Raw genomic sequence first — 14,989 nt, 5'->3', positions numbered from 1 at the left:
TTTTTTTCCAATGGCCACCACTTACATACAGAATGGTCTGGATTGTCTCCACAGTTCTTTTTCCCCTCCAGATATTTTATTTGGTATAACTATAAACTCAGAGAAAAGTTGTAAATATAAGTGTAATACAAAAAACACCCCGTATACTCTTTATCTAGATTCACCTATTAGTAACACTTTATTCCATTTGCTTTATCATTTATTTTCTTTCTCTGTGTCTATTACATGTATGTGTATACTTACGTTTGAGGATCATGCATATACTATGGCCCTTTTTCCTTAAACATAAGCATTTCTTAAGAATAAAGATATTCTACAGTTATCACCTTTAGTGAATTTAACCTTGGCATAATACTTTACTCTGCCATTCCCATTCTCATTTTGTCAGTTGACCTCAATAATGTCTCCTTTCTAGTACAGGATCCACTTAAGGATCAGGTGTTTCATTTAGTAGTTATGTCAAATGCAGAGGAGTTTTGAAAAGTCTTTTGTTCCAAGGAATATCAGGATTGAATTAAGAGGGATGACACTTTTAAGGGATCAGCATATTTCTATTTCATTTTCTTTATACCGTTGGGAGAAAAAAAATCAAACCAATTGGCCCAGTTTTGTGTAAAATTTGATTTCTGAAATTGTAGTACAGTAGCCAAGACATTTACAATGATGAACAAGATACTTTGGGTATCTTTAAATGTTATTTTTTGTGGTTGTTGTTATAAAGTAGCTCTAGATCACACAAAACAGTATTTGAAAGCAGAAAAAAAAAGGTATTCCTGGCTAAAGCAAAAGCCACGCAAATATTTTGATCTGTTTCTAAGTGCCGGCTAGATGCACTGCATGAAGGAGAAAGAATTCTCTAGTAGCAGAGCACATTCTTGTCTCTGCCTTTGATATCAATTGTGGCAGTGGTTTACATTCAGAACTTTCCTTGGAAAATTACCTTGAAATTTTTAAAAATCAACTTTATTGAGGTACAGTTTGTGTGAAATAAACATTTCTGATGTTCTTCACCCATTCTTAAAGATCCAAGTTTCCCACTGCACTATTTCATTTCATTGTAGAGAGATGATTCTTAGCATTTCTTGTTGTGCAGAACTGGTGCAAACAGGTTTACTTAATTTCTTTTATCTGAATACGGCTTTATTTCACACTGACTCTTGAAGGATATTTTTGGAGATGTAGAATTTTGTTTGCAAACTTTTTCCTTTTAGTCCTTTAGAGATGTTCTGGTCTTTGGGTCTTGATGCTTTCTGATGAGTAGTCTGTGATCATTCAAACATTAATCCTCCATAGGTGATTTGTCACTTTTTCTCTAGCTGCTTTCAAGATTTTCTCTTTATTTCTGGTTTTCAGCAGTGTGGCTATGAAGTACTTAAGCATGGTGTTCTTTGAATCTGTCCTATTTGACATATTCTGAATTTCTTGAATTTATAAATTTACGTCTTCACCAAATTTGGGAAATTTTAATCATTATTACATCAAATATTTTCTTCCTCATTATCTCTCTTTCTCTCCTCCTGACAGTCCCATTCTTTGTATATCAGACACTTTCTGATATTGTTCACAGATCCCTCAGGCTCTGTTAATTTTTTTTCAATCTTTTCCCCCCTTTTCTTCTTCAGACTGGATAATTTCTAGTATCTATTTTCAAATCACTGACTTCTTTTCGTCATCTCCATTATACAGTGTAGCCTACTTAGTAAATTTTTAAAAAATATTTTTCAGATAAAAATTTCTATTTTTAAATATTTTTCCTCTCAAAAAAGGAAAAGTCATAAATACTTCTTATTTCTATACTAAGATGCCTCTATTTTTGTTTATCTTGAGCATATTTTCATTTGTATCATTGAGCATTATTGTAATAGCTGGTTTTGGCTAATAGTCTAAGCATCTAGATCATCTCAGGTGTGGCTTCAGCTCTTGAAAATTGATCACATTTTCCTGGTTCTTCATATATTAAGTAACAGTTTGACTCGTGAACAAAAACTAACTTTTCTTTTTCTTTTGAATTATTTCAAAAAATAGTTTATTTTTCTTAAGTCATTTGTTTAGAGAGAGTTCTATCTAATGGAATTTGTCTGTTGGGAGAACCTATAACATGCAGGAAAATATACATACATCCCTTGAATTACTATTTGAATTACTATTGAATTACTTTTGGACCATCTGCCATATCAAGCAATTGCATTCAATTCATAAGAAGAAAAAGACAATGAAAGGACAAAGAATGAATTATGAAAGAGTTTCTTTTAACTTTGTTTTTAATATTTTCAAGGCCTGTGGGTGTCCACTTGTGCTGTTTGTCTTCTTTATGAACTGTTTCCTGAAAGACACGGGCCCCATTGCCTTAAAATGTTATAAAAACTGTAGGCATAGTAAATGTTCTGGTTACATATTCTCTTATTTTAAATTGATTTTTGGAATTCAGATAGTTTTATAAATATAATCTCAGATTCCTATTAACCCATTTCAGAAAATTTTCAGTAAACTTTTCCTAGTTGTATGGAGCAGTTTCTCAATGTATGGTCTGATAGAGAGCTATTATAAGTAACCACTTGCTGGCAGAGTTGTGAATGGAACATAAACTTCTAACATTTTTAGTCTCATTTCCTAGACTCATTGGTTTTATTTGTCTTAACAGATTTCAACAATGAAGGTCTTAGTAACCATGATGCCTGACACAAAGAAAATATGGACTAAATAGTAACTTTTAAAAAGTGTCTTTCATAGCCAGTTCTTATTCTGATTTTACTGAAACTGACTATGTAATTACAGAGGAACTAAGCCATACTATAAAAACACAACTTAGTAAGAGAGAAAAGTATCTAGTGCCTTCCTTTAATACTATCCCCACCCCCCTCCATTTTGGAAATAGCCTTATGGAGCTGAGGGTCACCCCATGTGCCCTTTGGAATTCTCAGTTTTTCTCTTCCTTGCTTAAGCTGCTGTATTTTGTATGCCACAAATTCTTGGAGGGAAATATATGTTTTACTGACATGTTTCCTACTAGCTTCATGTTATATAAAAAAATGAAAATATAATTAAGGGTTTGTGTTCTATATGTGCTTTACTTTGTCATTACCTGAAAACAAGCTTCACCTTTGGAGTATGGGTAATAATTTGACAATAATTATGGTCACATGCTTTAAATTTAAAAAAAATTTGGAGCAATTTTTCTCATTTATTTTTTATAGTCCATAACTGTAACAGTGACAAATTCAGACACAGCAAATGACACTATCAACATGTTACTACTACCAATGCTGGGAATAACCGTAAGTTGCCTACAAACTATTTTTAGTTTAAGAATCAACTTTGAGGGATCCCTGGGTGGCGCAGCGGTTTGGCGCCTGCCTTTGGCCCAGGGCGCGATCCTGGAGACCCGGGATCGAATCCCACATCGGGCTCCCGGTGCATGGAGCCTGCTTCTCCCTCTGCCTATGTCTCTGCCTCTCTCTCTTTCTCTCTCTGTGACTATCATAAATAAATAAAAAAAATTAAAAAAAAAAAAAAAAAGAATCAACTTTGAGGGATCCCTGGGTGGCGCAGCGGTTTGGCGCCTGCCTTTGGCCCAGGGCGCGATCCTGGAGACCCGGGATCGAGTCCCACATCAGGCTCCCGGTGCATGGAGCCTGCTTCTCCCTCTGCCTGTGTCTCTGCCTCTCTCTCTCTCTCTCTCTCTGTGTGACTATCATAAATAATAAATTAAAAAAAAAAATTAAAAAAAAAAAAGAATCAACTTTGACTTTTGAGATTTGTGTGTGTGTGTGTGTGTGTGTTGTGCGCCTCCCATCATAAGACATCTGATTATAATAGATAAAATAGTCATATTTTGTCCTTCCAAATTTAGAAATTGAAGGCAGCAAAGCTATAGTATTAGCTTATACATGAGTGCTATTCTTATATTCCCATTTTAAATTTTCTGCAAATTCAAAGTCATAGCCTAAAATCGGGCTATAATTTTAGAGTGCTAATAACAACATGCAGTTTATTGTATATATTTTAAATACAGACAATAAAAATGTTTCTAAATTTCTAAATATTCCCTCCTCTGTTGGACTCTTCTTTCTGTGTCTTCAATTCTGATACTTCCCCATCCCTATTGACCCTAGTTATCACACAAGGAAGCCTTCAATCTGTTTAATGAATCCTAAATTACATGTTCTGTTGTACATTTTGACATAAAGACTACATGGCTACAAGCTACCTCCTTTTGATGCAGATCCTGAGGATGAGGCAGCTCATACCCTTTATGAACTGGTAAAGACGAAGACAAGTTCTGAATAAGACCATGGATCTGAGGCATTTGTACATATCACTCTCATCTTGTTTTGGTTTTAGCTGTCTGTTCTTCTTTACGTTTTGATGGTGCTCGTGTGAGTTGCTCATATCTTTTTATGAAAGAGAAATATATTTGAGGATGAGGTTTTATAAGGGAAAAAAGAGGGACAGTGATAGATGGAGAGAACCAAAGGGACCACTTGGAAAGCACAGCTTCTTATCTAAAATCCTCTGTAAATATGACATGACATAATCATAAGATTGTTTGTAAATTCTATCTGATCCACTGGTATAATAAAGCCCTTTAAAATTTCAGAGCAACTAGAATTTGGCAGGATAAATCAATGATTTCTGCACAAACATTTAATAATACATCCAAAATAAAATTGAATTTATATGTACTAACTAAAGCACATGTCTACAGACTTTTCTAACCCATATGATATATAAACCCTAAGTAAGAATTGAATCCTGGAAAAGAGAGTGAGTGGTTTGAGGGATGAAGTTGGGGAGATTGAGTAATGATATAACTCATTTTATTTCATGTTTGTGATTTTCTTTGCTTAAAGTGATCAATGTCACTAGGCAAATAATTTCTATTTTAATGAAGAACTGGGGTTATTTGGCTTTATGTATACCTTATTTAAGGGATTCCAGCATAGCATTTCCAAACCCTACTCTACCTTATTAGCTCTTACTTCTTATTTGCAGCACAATTTTGAGCAGATTTAGCTCTCTGTGTGTGTGTGTGTGTGTGTGTGTGTGTGTGTGTCTGTACGCATACCTATGACATTCCTTCATAAGGTGAAGGCCATGATTTTTAATCAAGAGTCAAGGGCAAACATGGTAACTATTACCAATAATTCCATTTCAAACATTTTTTGTTTTAGTCTCCTGGAAGACTCTTTAAAATAGTTCAGCAATCTTTATAATTTAGAATTGTTTGTTTCAAGTGGGATTTCCAGTATTACTGGGCAATAATTCTGCTGGGAGTAATCATTTTCTGCATCTGACCTGTTGTCTAGAGTCCTCATCCTTTCTCTCCCTAAAGTGGGGCTTGCCTGCACTAAAGCCAGTGGCTGACTTCCGTCCACTATCTCCTCAAGGTCTCTTGGGCATTTGTCTCCTTTTGCTCAGGGCTGCTGAGCTATTGATGCCTCTCAACTTACTTTGCTCAGGAATAGTCATAGCAGAGTATATGGCTCTCTGGACAATATGCATGTCTGGGCAGGGACATTTGGAGACAAAAGCCAACGTTATCCAAGGAGTCTGGAGACAGCAGAAGAGAGGACTCTGAGATGAGACTTTTCCCCCTTGGTAAAGGGACACAAATCTCATTTCTTATGCCATGGGCCACCCACAAAGTGAGGGGCTGACTGTACTGTGGTTTTCCGGTCCTTATCAAAAATGACAAGAATCTGGGACAGTCTATTGGAAGCTGTGAGGGGAACTAGTTAACAAGTACTATAGCTACCTCCATGGACCAAATAACATTTATACTAGCCCCAATTCTTTCTTTTTGGAAACACAGATATGCTAAGGAAATGTGTTCTTCAAGTACTGTGAAAGATTTGTTATGACACCTAGTTCTTTTTGTTTTCAAGGGCTCTGAGAAAGACTACCAGCTGTGGGCAAGTTCTGGCAAGGAAGAACTTCCACTAATTGGTAAGTGTCAGGGAAAATATAAGATGGGATTGATTAGGTTCAAAATTGTAACTCTTAAGTTTCAAAGTAATAGTTGTTCTTTCTTAAGCTTCAAAATCCTTAAAAGTGAAAATCACATGCAATATTCACTCACATGTTTATTAAATCATTACCAGGTACTGTTTCCCAGGCACTGATAACATCTTTTCATTCAGTAGCTATGATCTAGTGAGGGAGAGAAATGTAAATTTTTGTTTCTACTTCTTTTTACCTGACAAACAGAGCTGTCTTGAAAAAGTGTGATTATTTATTACTTACTTACTTATTTACTCACTTAGGTCTGACAGCGAAATGGATTGGAATTTTTCCCATACATTTATTTTTCATATTTCAATCTTGAATTCTAGTTCCTAGCTACTAAGAAGCCTCTATTTTGTGAGAATCCTCTAAAATCCAGTTATGTCTCTAAATCCAGGTATAGATATGTATTTAACACCCCTGCCCTGTGCCCAGTTTTCTCTGCATCATAAAGAAATGAGATAATCACATTTAAACTCCTCTAGTCTTCACTGATGAAATCACCTGCACTTTGTTGTTTTTCAGGTTTTTTTCCATCACTGTTCTTAAGGTTATTGATAAACAGATTGCACCTCTTCTAAAATAGCTGTTAGCACAAGTTCTCTGAAAAAAACCTTTGGATTAGCAAAATTGTTTAGTGTTTCCAGTAATGGAAGGATTTTTAAAAAAGAAAAAGGAAACAGGATCTGTAGCAGACCTTGAAGTATAGTAATGGATGGTAATGGTGACAATAATCTCTTCTAGAAATCTTAAAGCATTCCTTCTTACATGAATTTTTTTTATCCTTTTAACAAATCTGTGAAGCTTTAACTCTTTTTCAAATAATCTGGAAATCTAAACAACCAATTTCTCTTTTTTTAAAAACAACCAATTTTCTTTCTGCAAAATATATATTCCCAGTCTTAGACTATAGAGTCACAAAGCGCATCACTGAGAACAAAATCCCCCAGTACCACTTCCTGTTTTGAATTAATGTTGACATCTTTGTAAAAGTTTGTCAGGAGCAACCCTGGTGGCTCAGTGGTTTAGTGCTGCCTTCAGCCCAGGGCTTGATCCTGGAGAGCTGGGATTGACTCCCACATCGGGCTCCCTGCAATGGAGCCTGCTTCTCCCTCGGCCTGTGTGTCTCTGCCTCTTTCTCTCTCTGTTTCTCTCATGAATAAATAAATAAAATCTAAAAAACAAAAGTTGGTTAGCAGTAAAAAGGAAAAAAAGCTCTAAATACTTATATATTTAATAAAGTGCATTAATTTAGATAAAATGATGTAGATGATAACTTTTTAGACTTTGAATAGCTTCACACATGAAACCAGCTCTAAGGAATCCAAAGAGCCTGTTGTCCATGATGATCTATTAGCAGCATTCAAAATGCATTTTTTTAAAACATACTCTCAATTCTCAATTGTGGATTAACTCCTGGTTATCTTGGTTTGGTTGTATTGCTGTCATAGAAGCTTCTTTGTCCTTAATAGAGGGAAGTCTCTGTGATTCTTGTGAACATTGCATTTATGACAGATGAAAAGAACAGCAAAAGCTCCCTTAGGGGGGATCCCTGGGTGGCGCAGCGGTTTGGTGCCTGCCTTTGGCCCAGGGCATGATCCTGGAGACCCGGGATCGAATCCCACATCGGGCTCCTGGTGCATGGTGCCTGTTTCTCCCTCTGCCTCCTCTGTCTCTGCCTCTCTCTCTCTCTCTGTGTGACTATCATAAATAAATAAAAATTTAAAAAATTTAAAAAAAAGCTCCCTTAGGTACATTTAATGATAAATCAGTAATGACAGAATGAGAATTTTCATTCTATTCTTAAAAAATGAAATCCATATCATAGCATAGGGTCTTTGAGAATTCTCTAGAAAGGAAAAACAATTTAAAGCATAAAAGAGCAAAACAAATCACTTGGCAGGCAATTCTGGATGGCTCTGGGAGTGGTTTTCTATTCTCTAACCATCGTTTTACAGTTTGCTTCTGGGTTTCCAACTCTGTGCAGCCTTCCTTCTGATCATTGCCTGGCAGGACACCCCTTGGAGGGAGGGCAGCAGTGGGAGGGAACCATAAAGCATCAGGGCAACCCATCCCACTACTCTAGAGTAGCTCTGGCTCTAGAATTGACAAAAGGAAATGAAAAAAAAAATCTGTTCAACTGACATTATGTCGGAGAGAATAGTGAAGATAGCAATTCTTAATATATATACTCCAAATATTAAAAAAATATTAACCAAAAAAAAAATAAAAAATAAAAAAATAATATTAACCACCAATGCTTATTAATATATTCACTCTGATAAGTTTGTGTGCAGATAAGCATTTCAAAGAATGAATGTAAGGCTCGATGGGGTCAAGTAATTTGCCTAAGATGTATAGATCTAGTTAGTATCAAGGCATAAACTAGAAAACCTTAACTATTCTCAGACAGAAACATAGCAAAAGTCAGCATTGTTTAATGCACTCATGAATATATGTATTCCAAGCAAAGTAACATGCTTTAAATTATTTCTCTTCTTAGGGATCCCTGGGTGGCGCAGTGGTTTGGCGCCTGCCTTTGGCCCAGGGCGCGATCCTGGAGACTCGGGATCGAGTCCTGCGTCGGGTTCCCGGTGCATGGAGCCTGCTTATCCCTCAGCCTGTGTCTCTGCCTCTCTCTCTCTCTCTCTATGTGACTATCATAAATAAAAAAAAAAATTTAAAAAAATCTTTCACTTGGGCACATGCTTTCTGTAGGGTGTTCCCGTCAAGGGTGTATATCATGCTCACTCAGGAGGCACAGTCTTCTTTATCTAGAAGTCACAGAAAAATAGCAATATATACCAGGGTGATGCTTACACTAATGGTAAGGTAGGTTTGATGATAGCCATCACCATCAGCCTGAATATTCAGATTTTTTTCCCTACAGGACATGAATATCCCTATGGAATTAAAATGAGCCATCTTCCATCTACTAAACTGCTGCCAAAGGAACCAGAGGACTCCATCTCTCCTTCCACAACTCAGGAGTCCCTCCTTCTGGAGCAGAGGATCACAGAGATGCAAAGCCAGTTCATCCTGAAGCCCAGGCACCCAGCCCAGAACAAGCAAGGGAGAGGTGAGCCACTTGCCTTTCTTCAAGTGCCTTCTCTTGACTCATGTCTCCACACTTAAACACAATTCATGACAGAGTTTATTCTTTCTGGGTGAGCTTATTGTCATTGATGAGGAGGAACAGTATAGGCAAGAATGCAAAAACTACCCAAAATCAAGCTTAAAAAAACTCAAATCAATGCTGCCACCAAGAACCAACTCATTTCTATGAAGATTGTTTGCTTGTTTTAAATCTTTTAAGTAGACCATTACTCCTTTCTTTCTCTATATCTCCAGAGCACTTTCAAGGCTGCCCTGAGCCATGCCTTGTGCTGAGTAGTATATTATATAGTTTAATGAGTTGTAGGCAGCATCATGTATATTAAAGTTGAGCAAACCGAAGCCTTAAAATGTTGAGCTTCCTAAGTGGCAGAACCAGGATGCTTGTGGTGCAGTGCTAGCACCCACATGAGTAGAGGTGTGGTGATGCACTCACTACGTCGCAGAAAAGCCAAGTGACCAGGTGTTTAAAGTTATTTGGCGAAATGTTGCTCATCTGTTTATCCTTCGACAGCTTGGCTCATCTGTTGACCCTTAAAGAACTCAGTTATTTAAGCAAAGTTAAGGTATCTTCAAACGACAACATTCACAGCTGAGCACTAGAAACTTTGAACTCAGCTTTTCACTGCTGATCACCTTTTCTTTGGAAAGGTCTTCCTTTGGTAGGGAATGTTGAGTAATTAAAAATCATCTCTGGAAACTGGGGGTAAATAAATGCATTCATAACCTCTCCTTGTTTTTCTCTATGTTTTCTTTCAAGCCTTGTACTTGTGTGTAGGTGTATATATACATGTATGTTTGAGTGTGTGTGTGAGGAAGTGTGTTTCCACGCTTCATTGTGGTTTAGGCCCTTTTCAGTAAATGTTAAACATATTGAACTGAAAACATCATCTCTGGGTGGGTTGGTGGGGTATGACAAGAAAACACAGGCACCACATAGCCAGCATGTAATGACAACTTCCCAAGGACACTGACTGCAGAAGTCATCCTTGAAGATGGCCCAGAGCAGAGGAACCAGAGAAGTAGGGTCAGGCAGATTGTGTCCTGAGAGGCAGATCTTTTGGATGGTAGAAACTTGAGCACTCAGAAAGCCAAAGAGGAAATCTGAGGCACAGGGGAGACTGGCTGTGAGAGCAGAGGATTACCAAACTCAGCTTGATTTCAAGACCAAATCCTTCTAGTTTTGAAAATCAGATCTGACCCCTGAACCCACTGATCATACCAGTAGAAAACAAACATCTACAGGTTCAGTGCCTCCTGATGCAGTGTAACTGACAGTAACTGATGGCACAGGAAATACTGACCTTGAGTCTGACCGAGTCCCCAGGTTTAACCATCAGTCTGAAGGATATGGGCAAGAACTCATCAATGCCATGAGGATGCTGGTAGACAACATCAGAACGTGGAGAGTTCTACACAGCAAATGACTCAGTTTCCCCTCCTCTAGCCACTACAATGAACATGCTGTATATAATGGCAATGGTGAAAATAAGGCTAAGTGAATTAAAACACACCAATCTCCCTTGTTCCTGAGATTCAGGCCAGAAGATCATGCAAATCAGTGCTTTCAGAAACTCGGCCTTTTGCCAGTGCGCTGGCACTTGCCAGAACAACCAGTGCACAGCTGCACCATCTGCAAAACCAGGACAGCTCTTTGGAGTTTCCCTCATGGATATCTGTGATAAGGACAACTTGCCCTTCCCAATTCTGGTAGGTCTCAGTCTGGTGTTTTATTGCCTTCCTGAGGAGGGGGACCTTGGAGAGGCCAAGTGTTCTCATGCAAAGCTACCCCCAAATGGAGAAATCATTAGACAGCCCCGGGCTGTGGCTGAGAAGCTTTGGTAGTGTCATTTGATTTACCCACTGCAGAGTCATGAGGCCAATACAACAGGACGACGTTTTGTCCATTCCACTTGTTTCCACAGAGACCCATGTAGACCTGTTCAGATCAGTCAAAATGGACTCTGTGTGCATGAATCATCTTCACATTCTGCCATTGTCTTCCTGAACTCGCAGTAGTCTCAGGTCTCCTTCAACTGAGTCTACTTAATCTAACAACTAAACACATCCTACCTAAGCATAAAGACTCATCCTGCAGCAAATATGAATCCAGTAATCCTAACAGAGTATGTTAAATGACAGCCACAGAGTTTTCCTGTGTTATCTCAAATCGGTGTATTGAATTGTCAGTGTGGAAATTTGCTGAGTATCCAGTACCTCTGCAAGCCCTGCACTAGATTTGGGAATGTTACCCTAGGTGTGAAGAAATTTACCACGTTAGTTACATGCTAGCTACTACCCCAGTCTTTGCATCACAGCAATTTTAGGGGGTAGCTAGCACTATCATCCTCCACACTTTACAAACGAATTAGAAAGGTTTCAGTACAGTTCACATGTGCCCCAGGTCACACAAATGATCAGAAGCATAATAGGTTTCTGATCCCTTGATCTATCTGACTCCAGCCCTTGTTATCTTTCTACACTGCAGGGAGAGGACATGAAGATAGAGCAAAGGACAGTGAAAGACTCATGAAGGGAATGCAATCAGAGAATAAGAAGAGAGCATTTGAGCTTTTTTTAAAAAAAAAAAAAAGAGGAAGGGAAATAGAGATAGTAGGAATGCAGGATACAATCACTTAAAGAGGAATCAACAAATGGGAAATGAGTATGGCAAAAAGATTTCCATACTTGTGGAAGAGCATCTATGTAAGGGAATAAGAAAAGACTGGTAAAGTGGGAGACAGACGAGGATTCCACAAAGGACTTGAAACACGGAAGTTTGATTTAAAAGGGTAAATTCAATGAAATAATCTGATTAAAATAAGTGATTAAAATGTTTCCGTGTATGACCGTAAGGTGGACGTTTGGGTAGAAACTATAGAGAGACATTGACTAAAGAATCTAAATTGACTTTAGTCAGCTCTAAAACCATATACCATCCCATAGCCTAGCTCTTTCAAAAAGGAAGCAAGCTTTTGCTCTGGGCTTGCGATATGAAATGCCATATACTCCTCTTTTTTTCCTACAGGATATGCTTTCCTTTATCAATCAGAAAGGGCCACTCATGGAAGGCATCTTCAGAAAATCAGCCAGTATAAAATCATGCAGAATCCTAAAGGAGAAATTAAATTCTGGGGACACAGTTAACTTGGACAGCGAATCTGTTCTTGTGGTAGCATCTGTTTTCAAGGTGGGGAAAGTTCTAGTTTTATCCACACATGAGTAACTGAAGCTGTGATTGGTGTCTTTCATTATGATTGCCCAGGAACCATCATAGGCATAACTGATTAAGGCCTTGTCAAACTGAAAAACACTTCATGAAATCAAAATTTAAGGAAGCTACTGTAGGAGTTAAAAGCCCCATATATTAGAAATACTTTGTTTTCACCACACACCACCCACCTGAGGACTCCATGCAAAATACTAATACTAAAATGACTACTAGTAATAATAATAAACTTCAAAATATACACTGCCACATACATAATGTTTACCAAAGCAAACATCCTGCTTTTGATGACTTCCTCACCACCCTCTTAATGAAGGCAGTTTCCAAAATAAAAATCATATGAAACATTTGAAAATAGGTATAGAAGTTCACAATAGTAAGCAAATGTTTACTTTATGAGGAATCCAAAAAGGCTCGGTGAGGCGACCAAATCATTCTTAACCATCACTGTCTCCTCTTTCTTAATGCCTTTTACAAGTCATGGAGGAAGGATTTCGGCATTTGTGTCTCTTTCCACCACATCCTAAGCATCCTTTCGTTAATATTTGTGATGTCTATCCCACCATCCAAGGCTATAATGACATGGTAACCAGCTCTTGCTACATGCCTCTTTTGATAAATCTAACTTTTGGAGTAGGTGCAACAGACAAAAGGAGTTTGGAATTCTGAAAATGCAATAGATCGACTCAAGAAATAGATTAATTTTGAAATTATGCAGCTAAATCACAGATATCCAATTCTATTGCTAAAACGGTAAATGGAGAAAGAAGTGAGAACTAGAACCAAAAATTTAATTCATCTACCTTGGCACTTGCTAACAGCTCTGGTCAAATCTATGGTAATGCAGTAATGATGACACTCTTAGAATCAAGGTCATATTTGGTCTTTCCTTGTCACATTTGGTCTTTCCTTGTCCCCCATTACTGTTCAACTACACGATAAATAGCAATAGTCCCTGCCCACTACCTCACAGGCCTGCAGTAAAACACAAAAATAAATATATATACAGGCATCAAGAGACAGGGGAAAGAATGATGATACATTAGGTACTTGGATAGCATGGTAAGTGTTGCCCTCTTTAAGGTGCACACATGGAATTGATGTTTCTAGCAAGACAGTAGGGTCTTTTCTATTTCTGTGTTATAAACACAGACTATATGGTGACCACGTGTGCATACAGTCCTTAGACATTTCTAAAGTTTTCCCTTCCTAAAGTTGACTAATCTTTGTGGAGAATCGGACTCTGCAACCTTGGCCTGAAAAGTATGTCAAACTATCTGGAGAATTGGCCTACACTAGAAATGAATATATCCTCAGGACCATCATGAGTTTGCCATTAGACTGTCTACTTTTGTATAGTTAAAGAAAGGAGGAGGGGGGGCAAGACGGCGGAAGAGTAGGGTCCCCAAGTCACCTGTCCCCACCAAATTACCTAGATAACCTTCAAATCATCCTGAAAATCTACGAATTAGGCCTGAGATTTAAAGAGAGAACAGCTGGAACGCTACAGTGAGAAGAGTTCAGGCTTCTATCAGGTAGGAAGACGGGGAAAACGAAATAAAGAAACAAAAGGTCTCCGAGGGGGAGGGGCCCCGCAAGGAGCCGGGCTGAGGCCGGGGCAAGGGTCCCAGGACAGGAGAGCCCCGTCCCGTCCCGGAGGAGGAGGAGCTGCACCAACCTTCCCGGGCGGAAAGGGGCTCGCAGGGAGGTAGAGGAGGACCCAGGAGGGCGGGGATGCCCTCGGGCTCCCGGGGACACTAACAGACACCTGCGCCCCGGGAGAGTGCGCCGAGCTCCCTAAGGGCTGCAGCGCGCACGGCGGGGCCCGGAGCAGCTCGGAGGGGCTCGGGCGGCGGCTCCGCGGAGGGGGCTGCGGGGCGGGAGCGCGAATCCCACAGCGCAGGCCCCGGAGCACAGGGCGCCGGGACACAGCCCAGGATCCGGCCTCCCCCGGGACAGGCAGAGGCCGGGAGGGCCCAGGACAGCGAGGACGCTCCTGCCCCGAGCTGAGCAGATCAGCGGCCCCGCCCCGGAGCCTCCAGGCCCTGCAGACGGAGAGCCCCGTAGTTCCTGCGGAGGCTGAATCCAGGCTTCCAGAGCTGCCATAGCCACTGCGGCTGTTCCTCCTGGGGCCTCACGGGGTAAACAACCCCCGCTGAGCCCTGCAGCAGGCAGGGGCAGAGCAGCTCCCCCAAGTGCTAACACCTGAAAATCAGCACAGCAGGCCCCTCCCCCAGAAGACCAGCTAGACGGACCAGTTCCAGGGGAAGTCAAGGGACTTAAAGTACACGGAATCAGAAGATACTCCCCCGTGTTTTTTTGTTTTTTTTTTCTTTTCTATTTGATTTCTGATTGCTTCCCCCACCCCCCTTTTTTTTTCACCTTTCTTTTTCTTTCTCTTTTTCTTTTTTTCCCTTTTTTTCCTTCTTTTTCTTTTTTCTCTTTCTCTTTTCTTTCCTTCTCTCTCTTTCTCTCCTTTTCCCAATACAACTTGTTTTTGGCCACTCTGCACTGAGCAAAATGACTAGAAGGAAAACCTCACCTCAAAAGAAAGAATCAGAAACAGTCTTCTCTTCCACAGAGTTACAAAATCTGGATTACACTTCAATGTCAGAAAGCCAATTCAGAAGCACTATTATACAG

General features: G+C 39.4%; 1 protein-coding gene across 3 annotated transcripts in view; it reads left to right on the top strand.

Moving 5' to 3' along the window:
• LOC129502596 (rho GTPase-activating protein 20-like) overlaps nucleotides 1-13,413 on the top strand; it is a 41,556-nt gene extending 28,143 nt beyond the window's left edge. For 2 of the 3 annotated variants that reach the window (XM_055314321.1, XM_055314330.1), the window contains 4 exons: nucleotides 5,886-5,946; nucleotides 8,894-9,082; nucleotides 10,652-10,827; nucleotides 12,146-13,413. In XM_055314321.1, the coding sequence (XP_055170296.1) occupies nucleotides 5,886-5,946; nucleotides 8,894-9,082; nucleotides 10,652-10,827; nucleotides 12,146-12,343 (624 nt within the window). In that variant the 3' untranslated portion in view covers nucleotides 12,344-13,413. Of the gene's footprint in view, nucleotides 1-3,194; nucleotides 3,276-5,885; nucleotides 5,947-8,893; nucleotides 9,083-10,651; nucleotides 10,828-12,145 lie in introns of all 3 variants that reach the window. The other variant, XM_055314338.1, reaches the window with a different exon arrangement.
• The last annotated feature ends 1,576 nt before the right edge of the window (nucleotides 13,414-14,989 follow it).

The sequence above is a fragment of the Nyctereutes procyonoides genome, unplaced genomic scaffold (assembly GCF_905146905.1).
Source record: "Nyctereutes procyonoides isolate TBG_1078 unplaced genomic scaffold, NYPRO_anot_genome, whole genome shotgun sequence".
In the NCBI taxonomy this organism is placed as follows: Eukaryota; Metazoa; Chordata; class Mammalia; order Carnivora; family Canidae; genus Nyctereutes; species Nyctereutes procyonoides.
This window is presented reverse-complemented; position numbering and strand designations above follow the sequence as displayed.